This window comes from Dermochelys coriacea, chromosome 4 (genome assembly GCF_009764565.3).
Source record: "Dermochelys coriacea isolate rDerCor1 chromosome 4, rDerCor1.pri.v4, whole genome shotgun sequence".
In the NCBI taxonomy this organism is placed as follows: domain Eukaryota; kingdom Metazoa; phylum Chordata; order Testudines; family Dermochelyidae; genus Dermochelys; species Dermochelys coriacea.
Window position 1 is genome coordinate 117,946,923 of NC_050071.1, and position 14,617 is coordinate 117,961,539.

Here is a 14,617-nt window from a genome sequence, read left to right on the forward strand (position 1 = left end):
CTTGAGTAGTTTTGTATCATCTGCAAATTTTGTCAGCTCACTGTTTACCTCTTTTCCCAGATAATTTATGAAGATGTTGAATAGGACTGGGCCCAGAACAGACCCCTCGGGGACACCACTATTTACCTCCCTCCATTCTGAAAACTTTTATTCCTACCCCTTTGTTTCCTATCTTTTAATCAGTTAACAATCCATGAGAGAACCTTCCCTCTTATCCCATGACAGCTAACTTTGCTTAAGAGCCTTTGGTGAGGGACTCTGTCAAGGCTTTCTGAAAATCTAAGTATACTATATCCACTAGATCCCCCTTGTCCTCATGCTTGTTGACCCCTCAAAGAATTCTAGTAGATTAGTGAGGCACGATTTCCCTTTACAAAAAGCATGTTGACTATTCCCCCAACAAATTATGTTCATCTATGTATGTGACAATTTTGTTCTTTACTATAGTTTCAACCAGTTTGCTTGGTACTGAAGTCAGGCTTACTGGCCTGTAATTGCCGGGGTCACCTCTGGAGCCCTTTTTAAAAATTGGCATCATATTAGCTATCCTCCAGTCATTTGGTACAGAAGCTGATATAAACAATAGGTTACAGACTACAGTTAGTAGTCCTGCAATTTCACATTTGAGTTCCTTCAGAACTCTTGCGTGAATACCATCTGGTCCTCATGACTCATTACTGTTTAGTTTATCAATTTGTTCCAAAACCTCCTCCAATGTTCATAGAATATCAGGGTTGGAAGGAACCTCAGGAGGTCATCAAGTCCAACACTCTGCTCAAAGCAGGACCAATCCCCAACTAAATCATCCCAGCCAGGGTTTGTCAAGCCTGACCTTAAAAACCTCAAAGGAAGGAGATTCCACCACTTCCCTAGGTAACACATTCCAGTGCTTCACCACCCTCCTAATGAAAAAGTTTTTTCTATGATACCTCAATCAGGGACAGTTTTTTCTATGATTCTATTATACCTCAATTTGGGACAGTTCCTCAGGTCTGTCACCTAAAAAGAATGGCTCAGGTTTGGGAATATCCCTCACATCCCCCACATTGAGACAACTTGTGTAAGGTAATTTATTTTATTGGCCCAATTTCTACTGGGGACAGATATAAGCTTTCAGGTTTACACAGAGCTCTTCCTCAGGGCAGATAGTGAATGCTATGTAGTTAACATTCTAGACATTCTTTATAATAACCCATTCCCAGGTCTGTCTTCCATGCTCTCCCAAAAAATTCCCAAATGCTCCAATCTGTTTTTGTTTTACATAAGCCCCAGTCCTGCAAACACTTGCATGGCTGCTTATCTTTAAGTATGTGAGTAGTCAGTCCCTTTGATATCACATGCTTAAAGGTAAGCATGTTCACAGAATTAGGGCGTCTATAAGCCTTCTGTGGTAGGGAATGCAGCACTATCTACTTTGCAAAGCAGCATGCACATTTGTAGTCAATAAACTGGGAATTATTATGATTAATTTCCTTTTTCTCTAAAAAGACTTCATGGATGTTAAAGTTGTTACTGTATGATCATGCTTTCAAAGATGACGCAAATGCTACAGCTCAGTGTCCGCACAGGCCTGAGAAAAAGCCATTAAAGCATATATTTTCAAAATATTCAAAAGCTTGGACTTCTCTCAATTTTTCCCTCCTGAGAGGTGCTGAGCACCCACAACTAGAGCTGAGTGAAAAATTTTCACTGAAAAATCACTGACGAAATGGAAAAATTTGTGAGGGAGGAATAAAGATATCAACAATTTTCTCAAAATTTGTGTAGAAAAAATTAGAAAAACAAAATGAAAATTTTCATGGGGAAAAATATTTCCTAATATTTCCAACTCTAGCCGGAACTCCAACTGAAGCCAATTGACACCAAAAATCACATCTTATCTAAACCATATTCTAAGTCGGGGTGGGCAAACTTTTTGGCCCAAGGGCCACATCTGAGATTAGGAATTATATGGCAGGCCATGAATGCTCAGAAAATTGGGGTTGGGGTATGGGAGAGGGCGAGTGCTCTGGTTAGGGGGTGCAGACTCTGGGGTGGGGCCAAAAATGAGGATTTCAGGGTGGGTTCCGGGCTGGGGCAGAGGGGTGGGGTGCGGACTCCAGCTGGGTCGGGGTGCAGGCTCCGGCTGGGGGTGCGGGCTGTGGGGTGGGGCTGGGGATGAGGAGTTTGGGGTGTAGGAGGGTGCTCTGGGCTGGCACCGAGGGGTTCGGAGGAGGATCAGGGCTGGGGCAGGGGGGAGGCTCAGGGGTGTAGGCTCTGGCCAGTGCTTACCTCAAGCAGTTCTCGGAAGCAGTAGCATGTCCCTTCTCCGGCTCCTATGCAGAGGCTCTGCCAGGCAGCTCTGCATGCTGCCCCATCCACAGGCACCGCCCCTGCAGCTCACTTTGGCCACAGCACTTGGGGCAGGAGCAGTGTGCAGAGTGGAGCGCCCTGGCTGCCCCTACACATAGAAGCCGGAAGGGGGCCATGCCGCTGCTTCCGGGAGCTGCGTGGAACAGCCCCAAACCCCGCTCCCCAGCGGAAGCTTGAGGGGTGGATTAAAACAGCTGGCGGCCCAGATCGATATTTGGGACTCATCCAAGGGACCAGCTGTCCTATCCATGCAAGATAACATATGAATCTCTAAAAAGAATAATGCATCATGCTAATAGTCTAATTATCTACTCTTTTAGGTGTGGTTGCTACAAAAGTCCCTGCTTCAAATGTAGCCACAGAAATGCTGATTCTTTGTGCTTTCGATGTTCCCCAGCATACATTTTGCTTTATTCGGTTTGTTTGCCTCACAAAGTGGAGTTCAGTCAGTTCCCTGTGCCTCCTCCCACACTCCTACTCTCAAAATGATAGGAAAGATGGTCGTGTGTTGAAGGCACTGGACTGGGCCTCAGGTCTGTGTTCAAGTTCTGCCTCTAATACAGACTTCCTGTATATCTTTGGGCAGTCAGTTCTCTCGGAGCCAGTTCTCCATCTGTTTATGAAATAAATGGATAATTCTACTTCCCTAAATCTCAGGAATATTCTGAAGAAAACTTCATTGGTTGTGAGGCATTCAAACACTACCATGATGGGGGTGGGAGGGCACATAAAAATGCAGATAAAAACTGGAGACAGAATCATAGAATATCAGGGTTGGAAGAGACCTCAGGAGGTCATCTAGTCCAATCCCCTGCTCAAAGCAGGGCCAATCCCCAACTAAATCATCCCCGCCAGGGCTTTGTCAAGCCTGACCTTAAAAACTTCTAAGGAAGGAGATTCCACCACCTCCCTAGGTAATGCATTCCAGTGTTTCACCACCCTCTTAGTGAAAAAGTTTTTCCTAATATCCAATCTAAACCTCCCCCACTGCAACTTGAGACCATTCCTCCTTGTTCCGTCATCTGCTACCACTGAGAACAGTCCAGATCTATCCTCTTTGGAACCCCCTTTCAGGTAGTTGAAAGCAGCTATCAAATTCCCCCTCACTCTTCTCTTCTGCAGATTAAATAACTCCAGTCCCCTCAGCCTCTCTTTGTAAATCATGTGCCCCAAACCCCTAATCATTTTTGTTGCCCTCCGCTGGACGTTTTCCAATTTTTCCACATCCTTCTTGTAGTGTAAGGCCCAAAACTGGACTCAGTACTCCAAATGAGGCCTCACCAATGTCGAATAGAGGCAAAAGATCACGTCCCTCGATCTGCTGGCAATGCCCCTACTTATACATCCCAAAATGCCACTGGCCTTCTTGGCAACAACGGCACACTGTTGACTCATATACAGCTTCTCGTCCACTGTAACCCCTAGGTCCTTTCTGCAGAACTGCTGCCTAGCCATTCGGACCCTAGTCTGTAGCAGTGCATGGGATTCTTCCGTCCTAAGTGCAGGACTCTGCACTTGCCCTTGTTGAACCTCATCAGATTTCTTTTGGCCCAATCCTCTAATTTGTCTAGGTCCCTCTGTATTCTATCCCTACCCTCCAGCATTTCTACCACTCCTCCCGGTTTAGTGTCATCTGCAAACTTGCTGAGGATGCAATCCACACCATCCTCCAGATCATTTATGAAGATATTGAACAAAACCAGCCCGAGCACCAACCCTTGGGGCACACCACTTGATACCGGCTGCCAACTAGACATGGAGCCATTGATCACTACCCATTGAGCCCGACAATCTAGCCAACTTTCTATCCACCTTGTAGTCCACCTTATAGCCTTCAAAAATGAGAACAGCATGGAAGTCTGATGGGTTTTAGGGCTCAGCTAAGGTTTACTACCCAGAAAAGTCTAATTGCAAGTATGACTCAGCTACTTAGCACCCCTGTAGGAGACCACCCAGAGTTAGAAGGGGCTTCATTTCTTCAGTGGTCTGGGGTATGGTGAAAGGAGCACATTCAAGTGATTAAATTCCTGTGTTCACTACAACTATATCTGGGTTTTTGTGCTGGCACCTTCTTCTAAGTTATAACAAGCACGGTTGTGCCCATAAAGCAGTAATTTTCAGAACAAAATCCATGTATCACCTATGTTGTGTAGCTCAGCAATGACTCCGAGTTCACTGAGGGCAGAAGTAAGCAGAGCAGGACTGTAGACCAGCTAAAGTAGCTTCTAGGAGTAGATCCTTCTTTCCTCCTCCATTCTCATATTCCCTACTGATCTGCTTCACCCTCTACCCAACCTCCTCCTTCATCAATCCTCTCTCATCCTGCCTAAGTCTGCTCCACCATCTTCTTTCACTCACCTGAGATCTGCTCTGCCATCTTGCACCCAGGCCTGACCAGCTCCACCCCTTCTCTACAACCACTCTCACTAGCTCCAGTTTATCCCAGCAACCACCTCTGCCTGCTCTCTATCCCCACTCCTGACCCCTCCCCACTGTGCCCACGCCTGATGTGGGCTACCCTCCATCCCCTCCCACACTCTGCTTCTCAGTCCTAACCTCCTTTATCCGCTCCTTGCCCCCATCAACTCCTGCTCGCCTGTCTTCTCACAGCCCCCAATGCCCCCCCGCCTTCCTCCCCATCCCCACGCTACACAGCCCCACCTCCTCCCTCGGCCCCACACTACACAGCCCCATCCCCTCAGCCCCAGCTCCTCCTCCTCCCGCCCTCAACCCCCAGCCCCCCTCACTGCAGCGTCTCTCCTCCCACGCCTCAGCCCCCCGCGGCGGCGGCGGCGGCGGCTCCTCCTCCCCTCTGCCTTCCCCCCCCCCCCCCGCCCCCTAGCTAGCGCTCCCTTTTTTCCCTGCCCGGCCCGGCTGAGACAGGGCACGCTGAGCACAACCCCCCCCCACAGCTTCCCCTTTCGCTCACTCCTCCGCGCAGGCGCCACAGGACCGCCCGGAGGGCGCGAGCATGCGCAGAAGGCGAGGCAGCTCCCAGGCCTGACGCCGAGAGCGGGCCAAGGCTCTCCCCCGCTCTCTTACTCGGTCGCGCGCGCGCTCAGACTGGGGCGGGGCCGGCCGCGGCTGGCGCGAGCCAACGGCATTTCCGGGGCGGGGCGTGGGGCGCGGGCTCGCGGCGGTGGGGAGCGGCCGCCGCTCCTCGGCGAGCGCAGAGTTGACTATATATGGTCAAAGCAGGGGAGTAGCGGCGAGCTCGGCGGGCGCTTCCTGCTTTGCAGCTTGGGGCTGAGGCCGGAGCGGGAGCAGAGAGAGGCTGGGCCGCCGCCGCCGCCGCCTGGGACCCGAGCGCGTCGCCTGCCCCTGGCCGCGGGAACAAGTGGGCGAAGATGCCGTTCGAGAGCAGTAAGTGCGGGGGGCGCCCGGCTGCTTCCCGTGCCCCGCAGGGAGCCGCCTTCGTGTGGCTGCCCGCCCCGGCGGCGACGGGCTCGGGGAGCGGCGCGCCCGGAGCCGAGTCAATGGCTCCGGCGCCGCCTGCTCGGGCTCCGGCCGTTCCTGCGCTGCCGCTGCCGCTGCCCCGGGCGGTGCCTGGGTCCGCGCTAGGCTCGCTCGCCGGGGACCCCCCCGCGCCGCTCCAGGGTGGATCGCCCGGCTTGCGCCGGCTGCGGAGTGTCCCGGGCTTTGGGGGCAGCAACAAGTGACTATTTCGCCGCAGACCCTGGGGCGGGTTGACTTGCCTTCTGGAAGGCGTTTGCTGGTGGTGCTCCATATCCCCGTCTCTCTGTATTTTCTTCTTTTTGTAGAAAAAGTGTTTGCCAGCCTCCCCCAGGTTGAAAGAGGTGTCTCCAAAATTATTGGAGGGGATCCCAAGGGCAACAACTTTCTGTATACCAATGGAAAATGTGTCGTCATCAGAAACATTGATGTAATGTATTCTACAGTTTTTGTTTGTTTCATGTGAATTTCTTCTCGTTTTTTCCAGCTGCTCTCCCATAATGGCTAGTTTCTGATACTTTGGGATTTCTATTGAGGTCAGATATATCTGTGGTAAAGAAAGGAGGGTGTATGACTCGATCATAAAATTGTGGGCAGGGAGGAGACTACAGAAATCTGTAGAAAATCTCTGCAAAATCTGTGTAGTCTCCTCCCTTTCTTTAGAATTTAGGATGCGATTGGTATTTCGTGTTCTGCTTGGGCCTGTTAATATGGTAATACAAATAGGTATATTATGGGGCCTAGGGATCCATTAAAATAGATTTATTAAGTTAATAAATACCCCCACTTGCTGGGCTAAGCTGTCTTCTTGGAGAAAACACAATCTTACAAGTCGAATCCAGTGCTGTGTAGCTTACTCTGTTGCATTTGAAAAATGAAAACAGCTCTGTTATTGTACTGAAAGTTTATCTAATACCTACATATGAATGAAATATATAAAACGGGTATGTTCAGTAGGTTGTTTGTTCACAGTTCACTGATGATCACCATGTAAGAATGTGCCATTTAAATGGTAATAATCAGGCTGCAAAGATTGCATTCTATTGAAATGCATGTGAAAGCTGACTTGTAGAGCTGTTGTCTTATTCTGTAGGGCTCCAGATTCAGTATAGTCTTTAAAATGGTAAATGTATTTTCACTACTGGAAAATGAGACTCTTCACCCTATTCTCCTTCCTTTCCCCCTTCTTTCCCTTTAATGTAATGTAAACTTTTGTTTCTGAGGGGAAAAAACCATTACAGGTGGGAAGACTATAGATCCTTGGAATTTACAGCTTTCCATGACAATATGTTTGTCTGACAGTTTTTCAGAGTAGAATGCATCCGATGAAGTGAGCTGTAGCTCATGAAAGCTTATGCTCTAAGGTGCCACAAGTACTCCTTTTCTTTTCTCTGACAGTGGTTCTCCTGGATTTCTGCTCCCCCTCCCCCTTTGTTGGGTATATCCAAATCTCTTATCTAGCTGCCAGTGTGCTGAAAGTGCCTTCCATAATGTTGAAAACAATTTAGTATTTGGTTCTATTTTTTTTTTTAAATGTTAAGTTTCTTGTTTTTAAAAAAAAAAAAAACTCCCTTGGACTCTAGTTTTAATGTTTCAACATAGTTGTGGTCCCACATCTTGGCTAAATGACCACAACAGCAAAAATGTCCCAGTCTTCTTGATACCAAAAGTTTCAGCTAAGAAGGTAAAATAATGTAGTATGACAGATGCACAGAAATATATCTGAGCCAGTTGATTTAGTCATAACATTAAACTTAATGCCTAAATCTTTCTGTATGTTATAAAAGTAAGAGTAAACTGGCAGGCAGGGGTTGAGTCTTCTGGTAGTTATCAGCTGACTGCAGCCTGTTACAAAATTTGTTTCAATAGTCAGTTTTAATGTCACAAAGCATGCATCATAGTCTTTGGTTCAATTTAATAGTATTATTAAATGGAAATAATCCTCTCCCTAATAAAGGACTGTGCCTGTACTACTTATTGACTTCGACTCTGAAACACTCCCCATCAAAAATAGGGAAGCCTAGACAAACAACTCTACCCTCATCTCCACACAAACAAGAGACAGACCCTTGGAGAATACTACATGTTTCTCCTGTACAATCGAATAACTCTCCCAATTCCACCTGGGACTACTTCATCCTAGCCAATAAACCAGACAGGTCATTCACGTCTTACAAATCCATTGATCTGAGTGAAGTACTTGAGGGCTGATGAGGATGGTCTCTTAGCTATGACAGAGAAGTCCAAAACTTGATTCAGTACATTGAAGTCTTGGATGTGTTGGAAAAGCACTGCTAAGGCAGGAGGGATCAGTGATACTTAGAAGATCTGATATCTCATGAATATTTTACTTCCATATGGGTCCCTCTTCCTGCAAAGTCTGAGGCAGTTTGAGTTCCGAGCTATCCTAAGCAGCTCTGGTATACGTGTAAGGGCCACATTAGCTCAATGAATTCTGTGTTTGTTTTTTTGGGGGTTTTTTTGTCTTGAACATGTCCCTCCCTCCTTTTCCTGCCAGCTGGTCCTCCTCAAAATGAGTTAATGATGGTGTTAGATACTGTACCTGCCCCTGAATTTCCATTCATTCCAGTCCTAATTTTTCTGATCCTGTCATAACTTCTAATTCTAAATAAATATTTTGCTCTTCCCTGTTGGGTGAAAGATGCATGCAAATTAGGGAACTGACTGACTGTAATTGGGGAAAATAGTGCTATTAAATATACAAAGAAAATAAATTGTAAAAAAGACTACTTTGTTTGGCATTCATAATCTTTAACAGCAGTAAGCTTTAAAAAAAAAAAAACAGAAGCTTGACTGTCTTAAATTCAGTGCCCCTTAAGTCCAGTTTTTATCCACTTAGCTTCAGTGAGCTGTTGTAACTCTGCTATAAAACAGGAACCACTCATGATAATAGAGTGCAGTATACAGAGAGCCTCCTGAACTTATAGATGAAACTACAATAGAGAGGAATAGGAACTTACTTGACCTATCATGTTTTGCTTACTTAAATTCAATCACCCGGCAAAATGGAGAGTGGCAGGGAATTGGGTGACTCTTGATAGTGCAATAATTTCTGACTTGCCAGAGCTAGAAGTGCACTCAACCAGAAATTGAAAAGCTTACCCTTGCTTGCTACACTGCATCTCTGAGAGACTGATGGTACTGGCAAGAGCAAGACCTTTTCCTGGTAAAAAGCCTGCAAGCTTCCTAATACAGAGTACCTATTCTCAGGTTTCAGAGTAGCAGCCGTGTTAGTCTGTATTCGCAAAAAGAAAAGGAGTACTTGTGGCACCTTAAAGACTAACAAATTTATTAGAGCATAAGCTTTCGTGAGCTACAGCTCACTTCATCGGATGCATTTGGTGGAAAAAACAGAGGAGAGATTTATATACACACACACAGAGAACATGAAACAATGGGTTTATCATACACACTGTAAGGAGAGTGATCACTTAAGATAAGCCATCACCAACAGCAGGGGGGGAAGGAGGAAAACCTTTCATTGTGACTTTGTCCTGACCCATAACTATTTCACATTTGGTGACAATGTATACCTTCAAATCAGCGGCACTGCGATGGGTACCCGCATGGCCCCACAGTATGCCAACATTTTTATGGCTGACTTAGAACAACGCTTCCTCAGCTCTCGTTCCCTAATGCCCCTACTCTACTTGCGCTACATTGATGACATCTTCATCATCTGGACCCATGGAAAAGAAGCTCTTGAGGAATTCCACCATGATTTCAACAATTTCCATCCCACCATCAACCTCAGCCTGGACCAGTCCACACAAGAGATCCACTTCCTGGACACTACGGTGCTAATAAGCGATGGTCACATAAACACCACCCTATATCGGAAACCTACTGACCGCTATTCCTACCTACATGCCTCTAGCTTTCATCCAGATCATACCACTCGATCCATTGTCTACAGCCAAGCGCTACGATATAACCGCATTTGCTCCAACCCCTCAGACAGAGACAAACACCTACAAGATCTCTATCATGCATTCCTACAACTACAGTACCCACCTGCTGAAGTGAAGAAACAGATTGACAGAGCCAGAAGAGTACCCAGAAGTCACCTACTACAGGACAGGCCCAACAAAGAAAACAACAGAACGCCACTAGCCATCACCTTCAGCCCCCAACTAAAACCCCTCCAACGCATCATCAAGGATCTACAACCTATCCTGAAGGACGAGCCATCGCTCTCTCAGATCTTGGGAGACAGACCAGTCCTTGCTTACAGACAGCCCCCCAATCTGAAGCAAATACTCACCAGCAACCACACACCACACAACAGAACCACTAACCCAGGAACCTATCCTTGCAACAAAGCCCGTTGCCAACTCTGTCCACATATCTATTCAGGGGAAACCATCATAGGGCCTAATCACATCAGCCACACTATCAGAGGCTCGTTCACCTGCGCATCTACCAATGTGATATATGCCATCATGTGCCAGCAATGCCCCTCTGCCATGTACATTGGCCAAACTGGACAGTCTCTACGTAAAAGAATGAATGGACACAAATCAGACGTCAAGTATTATAACATTCAAAAACCAGTTGGAGAACACTTCAATCTCTCTGGTCACTCGATCACAGACCTAAGAGTGGCTATACTTCAACAAAAAAGCTTCAAAAACAGACTCCGAGAGACTGCTGAATTGGAATTAATTTGCAAACTGGATACAATTAACTTAGGCTTGAATAGAGACTGGGAATGGATGAGTCATTACACAAAGTAAAACTATTTCCCCATGGTATTTCTCCCTCCCACCCCACCCCCCACTGTTCCTCTGATATTCTTGTTAACTGCTGGAATTAGCCTACCTGCTTGTCACCATGAAAGGTTTTCCTCCTTCCCCCCCCCCTGCTGTTGGTGATGGCTTATCTTAAGTGATCACTCTCCTTACAGTGTGTATGATAAACCCATTGTTTCATGTTCTCTGTGTGTGTGTGTGTGTGTGTGTGTGTGTGTGTGTGTGTATATAAATCTCTCCTCTGTTTTTTCCACCAAATGCATCCGATGAAGTGAGCTGTAGCTCACGAAAGCTTATGCTCTAATAAATTTGTTAGTCTCTAAGGTGCCACAAGTACTCCTTTTCTTTTTGCGAGTACCTATTCTGTAACAGTCCAGTTTCTCCTGAGCACATGATCGAATCATACAATATTACTTAGTGATTTTATGATGCAGTCAAACGTTTGTTTATGAATTACAGCATCAAAACAATTTCATCCACGCTTCTTTCCTTTTGACCAAACAACACAAGTTGTTTTGGAGATGAAAGATGAACTGATAAATTGCAGAACAACAGTCCAAAAAGAATTAATTTAGTTGGTATGCTGCACTTGAAGAGTCATAACTCTGTGGAATAAATGTTATGACATGCAATAACAAATATAGACCAGTACCTCTTATCTCTTGTGTTTTGATGGCACTCTCCTTGATGTGGTCTGGATGATAGAGCTCCTCAGTCATTAACCACAAAACTGAGTCAGTGAATGAATGAGTGTTGAATTTTGAGGCATCTGAGCATGTATTGAATGACCTAAGTGTCTCTTCTGCTATGGAGTTTGAAGACCTCTCCAAAGAGAAGCATAAAAGCTATAATTGTAATGTCTTGATAGTCACTGATGCAACTCTTTCTGCATCCCAATTTTCCTATTTGATCATAGGAATAACTTTTTTCTATACTAGCCCTTCTATTGAAATCCGTTCGGGGAAAGCTGCTTATAAATTAGCTTCCCCAAAAGACAGACATTTCAATCCACATTGACTTACTAAGTAATCTCCTGTGCCTGCTGATGCAACTCTTGTAAAATGTCTCTAGTTCTAGCAGTGAAGACTTACAGTATTAATACATCAGAAACTACAGGTGCATATGTCTTGCTAAGCAAGGGGTTGTCTAACCTTTTTGTTCAAAGGCTTTATAGGCATGTTTTACTGAAGTAACTTTTACATGCTTAGTACTCTACAAAGTGGAACATTATGTTCTTCTCTCACCAACTATCTTTCTATACAGTTCTGTATATTTAAGTGCTTTTATCTTGATTCCTGTTCTGGAGCCCTTTCTCTCTGCATTCCAGGGCAACTTAGTCTTTATCAGTCAATGAGTTGCCAACCTCCAGTATTGTGTACAGGTATCTTGGGAATTACGCTATTGTATGATTGGCCAGTGGGGATATTACTTATCACAACAGCAGCCATGTTATACTCTGTATTGTTTGTCATGCTAAACAGTAAGTTCCCACTGATCAGCGGCATGTTTTACTTTTGTTTTCCCTTCCTCTTTATTATACATGGGATTTAAGTATTTCCAATGTCTCAGCTTTAAAACCGTTTTGATTCTCTTTTCTCTAAAATTCACAATGTCCTCTTGTAACTTTTTTTTAATTCTGTTTCATCTGTAGAATCCAGCAATTGCTGATATCTATACTGAGCATGCCCATCAAGTTGTGGTTGCCAAATATGCTCCCAGTGGATTCTACATAGCATCTGGAGGTAAAGTATCAAACACATTCTGGTATGAGCTATGGGACAGGACTGTTAAAATGCTTAGGTAAAACTTAGTGGCGCAGACTTCAGGTATACAGCTTGATCATATTTAACAAAGCTGTAACAAAAATAAGTATATTTTTCCTAACCATGTGCCATTAATATTAAACTTGTCTCCTCATGGAGTATCATAGAATCTCAGGTTTGGAAGGGACCAGGAGGTCATCTAGTCCAACCCCCTGCTCAAAGCAGGACCAATCCCCAATTTTGCCCCAATCCCTAAACGGCCCCCTCAGGGATTGAACTCACAATGCTGGGTTTAAACAAGCTGGTGCTCAAACCACTGAGCTATTCCTCCCCCACCAGGAAACAGTGTAGTGCATTTCTTTTTGAAGTGATACTTCTTAAAATTAAATTTTGGATTTAAATTAATATACTCTACTCTAAACTTATTTTTATCATAGAATCATAGAATATCAGGGTTGGAAGGGACCCCAGAAGGTCATCTAGTCCAAACCCCCTGCTCAAAGCAGGACCAAGTCCCAGTTAAATCATCCTAGCCAGGGCTTTGTCAAGCCTGACTTAAAAACCTCTAAGGAAGGAGATTCTACCACCTCCCTAGGTAACGCATTCCAGTGTTTCACCACCCTCTTAGTGAAAAAGTTTTTCCTAATATCCAATCTAAACCTCCCCCATTGCAACTTGAGACCATTACTCCTCGTTCTGTCATCTGCTACCATTGAGAACAGTCTAGAGCCATCCTCTTTGAAACCCCCTTTCAGGTAGTTGAAAGCAGCTATCAAATCCCCCCTCATTCTTCTCTTCTGCAGACTAAACAATCCCAGCTCCCTCAGCCTCTCCTCGTAAGTCATGTGCTCTAGACCCCTAATCATTTTTGTTGCCCTTCGCTGTACTCTTTCCAATTTATCCACATCCTTCTTGTAGTGTGGGGCCCAAAACTGGACACAGTACTCCAGATGAGGCCTCACCAGTGTCGAATAGAGGGGAACGATCACGTCCCTCGATCTGCTCGCTATGCCCCTACTTATACATCCCAAAATGCCATTGGCCTTCTTGGCAACAAGGGCACACTGCTGACTCATATCCAGCTTCTCGTCCACTGTCACCCCTAGGTCCTTTTCCGCAGAACTGCTGCCGAGCCATTCGGTCCCTAGTCTGTAGCGGTGCATTGGATTCTTCCATCCTAAGTGCAGGACCCTGCACTTATCCTTATTGAACCTCATTAGATTTCTTTTGGCCCAATCCTCCAATTTGTCTAGGTCCTTCTGTATCCTATCCCTCCCCTCCAGCGTATCTACCACTCCTCCCAGTTTAGTATCATCCGCAAATTTGCTGAGAGTGCAATCCACACCATCCTCCAGATCATTTATGAAGATATTGAACAAAACGGGCCCCAGGACCGACCCCTGGGGCACTCCACTTGACACCGGCTGCCAACTAGACATGGAGCCATTGATCACTACCCGTTGAGCCCGACAATCTAGCCAGCTTTCTACCCACCTTATAGTGCATTCATCCAGCCCATACTTCCTTAACTTGCTGACAAGAATGCTGTGGGAGACCGTGTCAAAAGCTTTGCTAAAGTCAAGAAACAATACATCCACTGCTTTCCCTTCATCCACAGAACCAGTAATCTCATCATAAAAGGCGATTAGATTAGTCAGGCATGACCTTCCCTTGGTGAATCCATGCTGACTGTTCCTGATCACTTTCCTCTCCTCTAAGTGCTTCAGGATTGATTCTTTGAGGACCTGCTCCATGATTTTTCCAGGGACTGAGGTGAGGCTGACCGGCCTGTAGTTCCCAGGATCCTCCTTCTTCCCTTTTTTAAAGATGGGCACTACATTAGCCTTTTTCCAGTCATCCGGGACTTCCCCCGTTCGCCACGAGTTTTCAAAGATAATGGCCAAGGGCTCTGCAATCACAGCCGCCAATTCCCTCAGCACTCTCGGATGCAATTCGTCCGGCCCCATGGACTTGTGCACGTCCAGCTTTTCTAAATAGTCCCTAACCACCTCTATCTCTACAGAGGGCTGGCCATCTCTTCCCCATTTTGTGATGCCCAGCACAGCAGTCTGGGAGCTGACCTTGTTAGTGAAAACAGAGGCAAAAAAAGCATTGAGTACATTAGCTTTTTCCACATCCTCTGTCACTAGCTTGCCTCCCTCATTCAGTAAGGGGCCCACACTTTCCTTGGCTTTCTTCTTGTTGCCAACATACCTGAAGAAACCCTTCTTGTTACTGTTGACATCTCTTGCTAGCTGCAGCTCCAGGTGCGATTTG

General features: G+C 45.8%; 1 protein-coding gene and 1 long non-coding RNA gene across 2 annotated transcripts in view; one reads left to right on the forward strand and one right to left on the reverse strand.

Moving 5' to 3' along the window:
• The first annotated feature begins 5,275 nt into the window (after nucleotides 1-5,275).
• Nucleotides 5,276-14,617, forward strand: part of WDR1 (WD repeat domain 1) — a 36,924-nt gene continuing 27,582 nt past the window's right edge. Inside the window, exons 1-3 of the mRNA XM_038399245.2 lie at nucleotides 5,276-5,715; nucleotides 6,114-6,235; nucleotides 12,229-12,319. Of these exons, the coding sequence (XP_038255173.1) occupies nucleotides 5,700-5,715; nucleotides 6,114-6,235; nucleotides 12,229-12,319 (229 nt within the window). The 5' untranslated portion in view covers nucleotides 5,276-5,699. The remainder of the gene's footprint in view (nucleotides 5,716-6,113; nucleotides 6,236-12,228; nucleotides 12,320-14,617) is intronic.
• Nucleotides 8,338-11,327, reverse strand: LOC122459694. Its single transcript, XR_006280542.1, has 2 exons — nucleotides 10,936-11,327; nucleotides 8,338-9,026 (listed from the first exon to the last, which is right to left on the reverse strand). It is a non-coding gene; the product is annotated as an uncharacterized LOC122459694 (long non-coding RNA).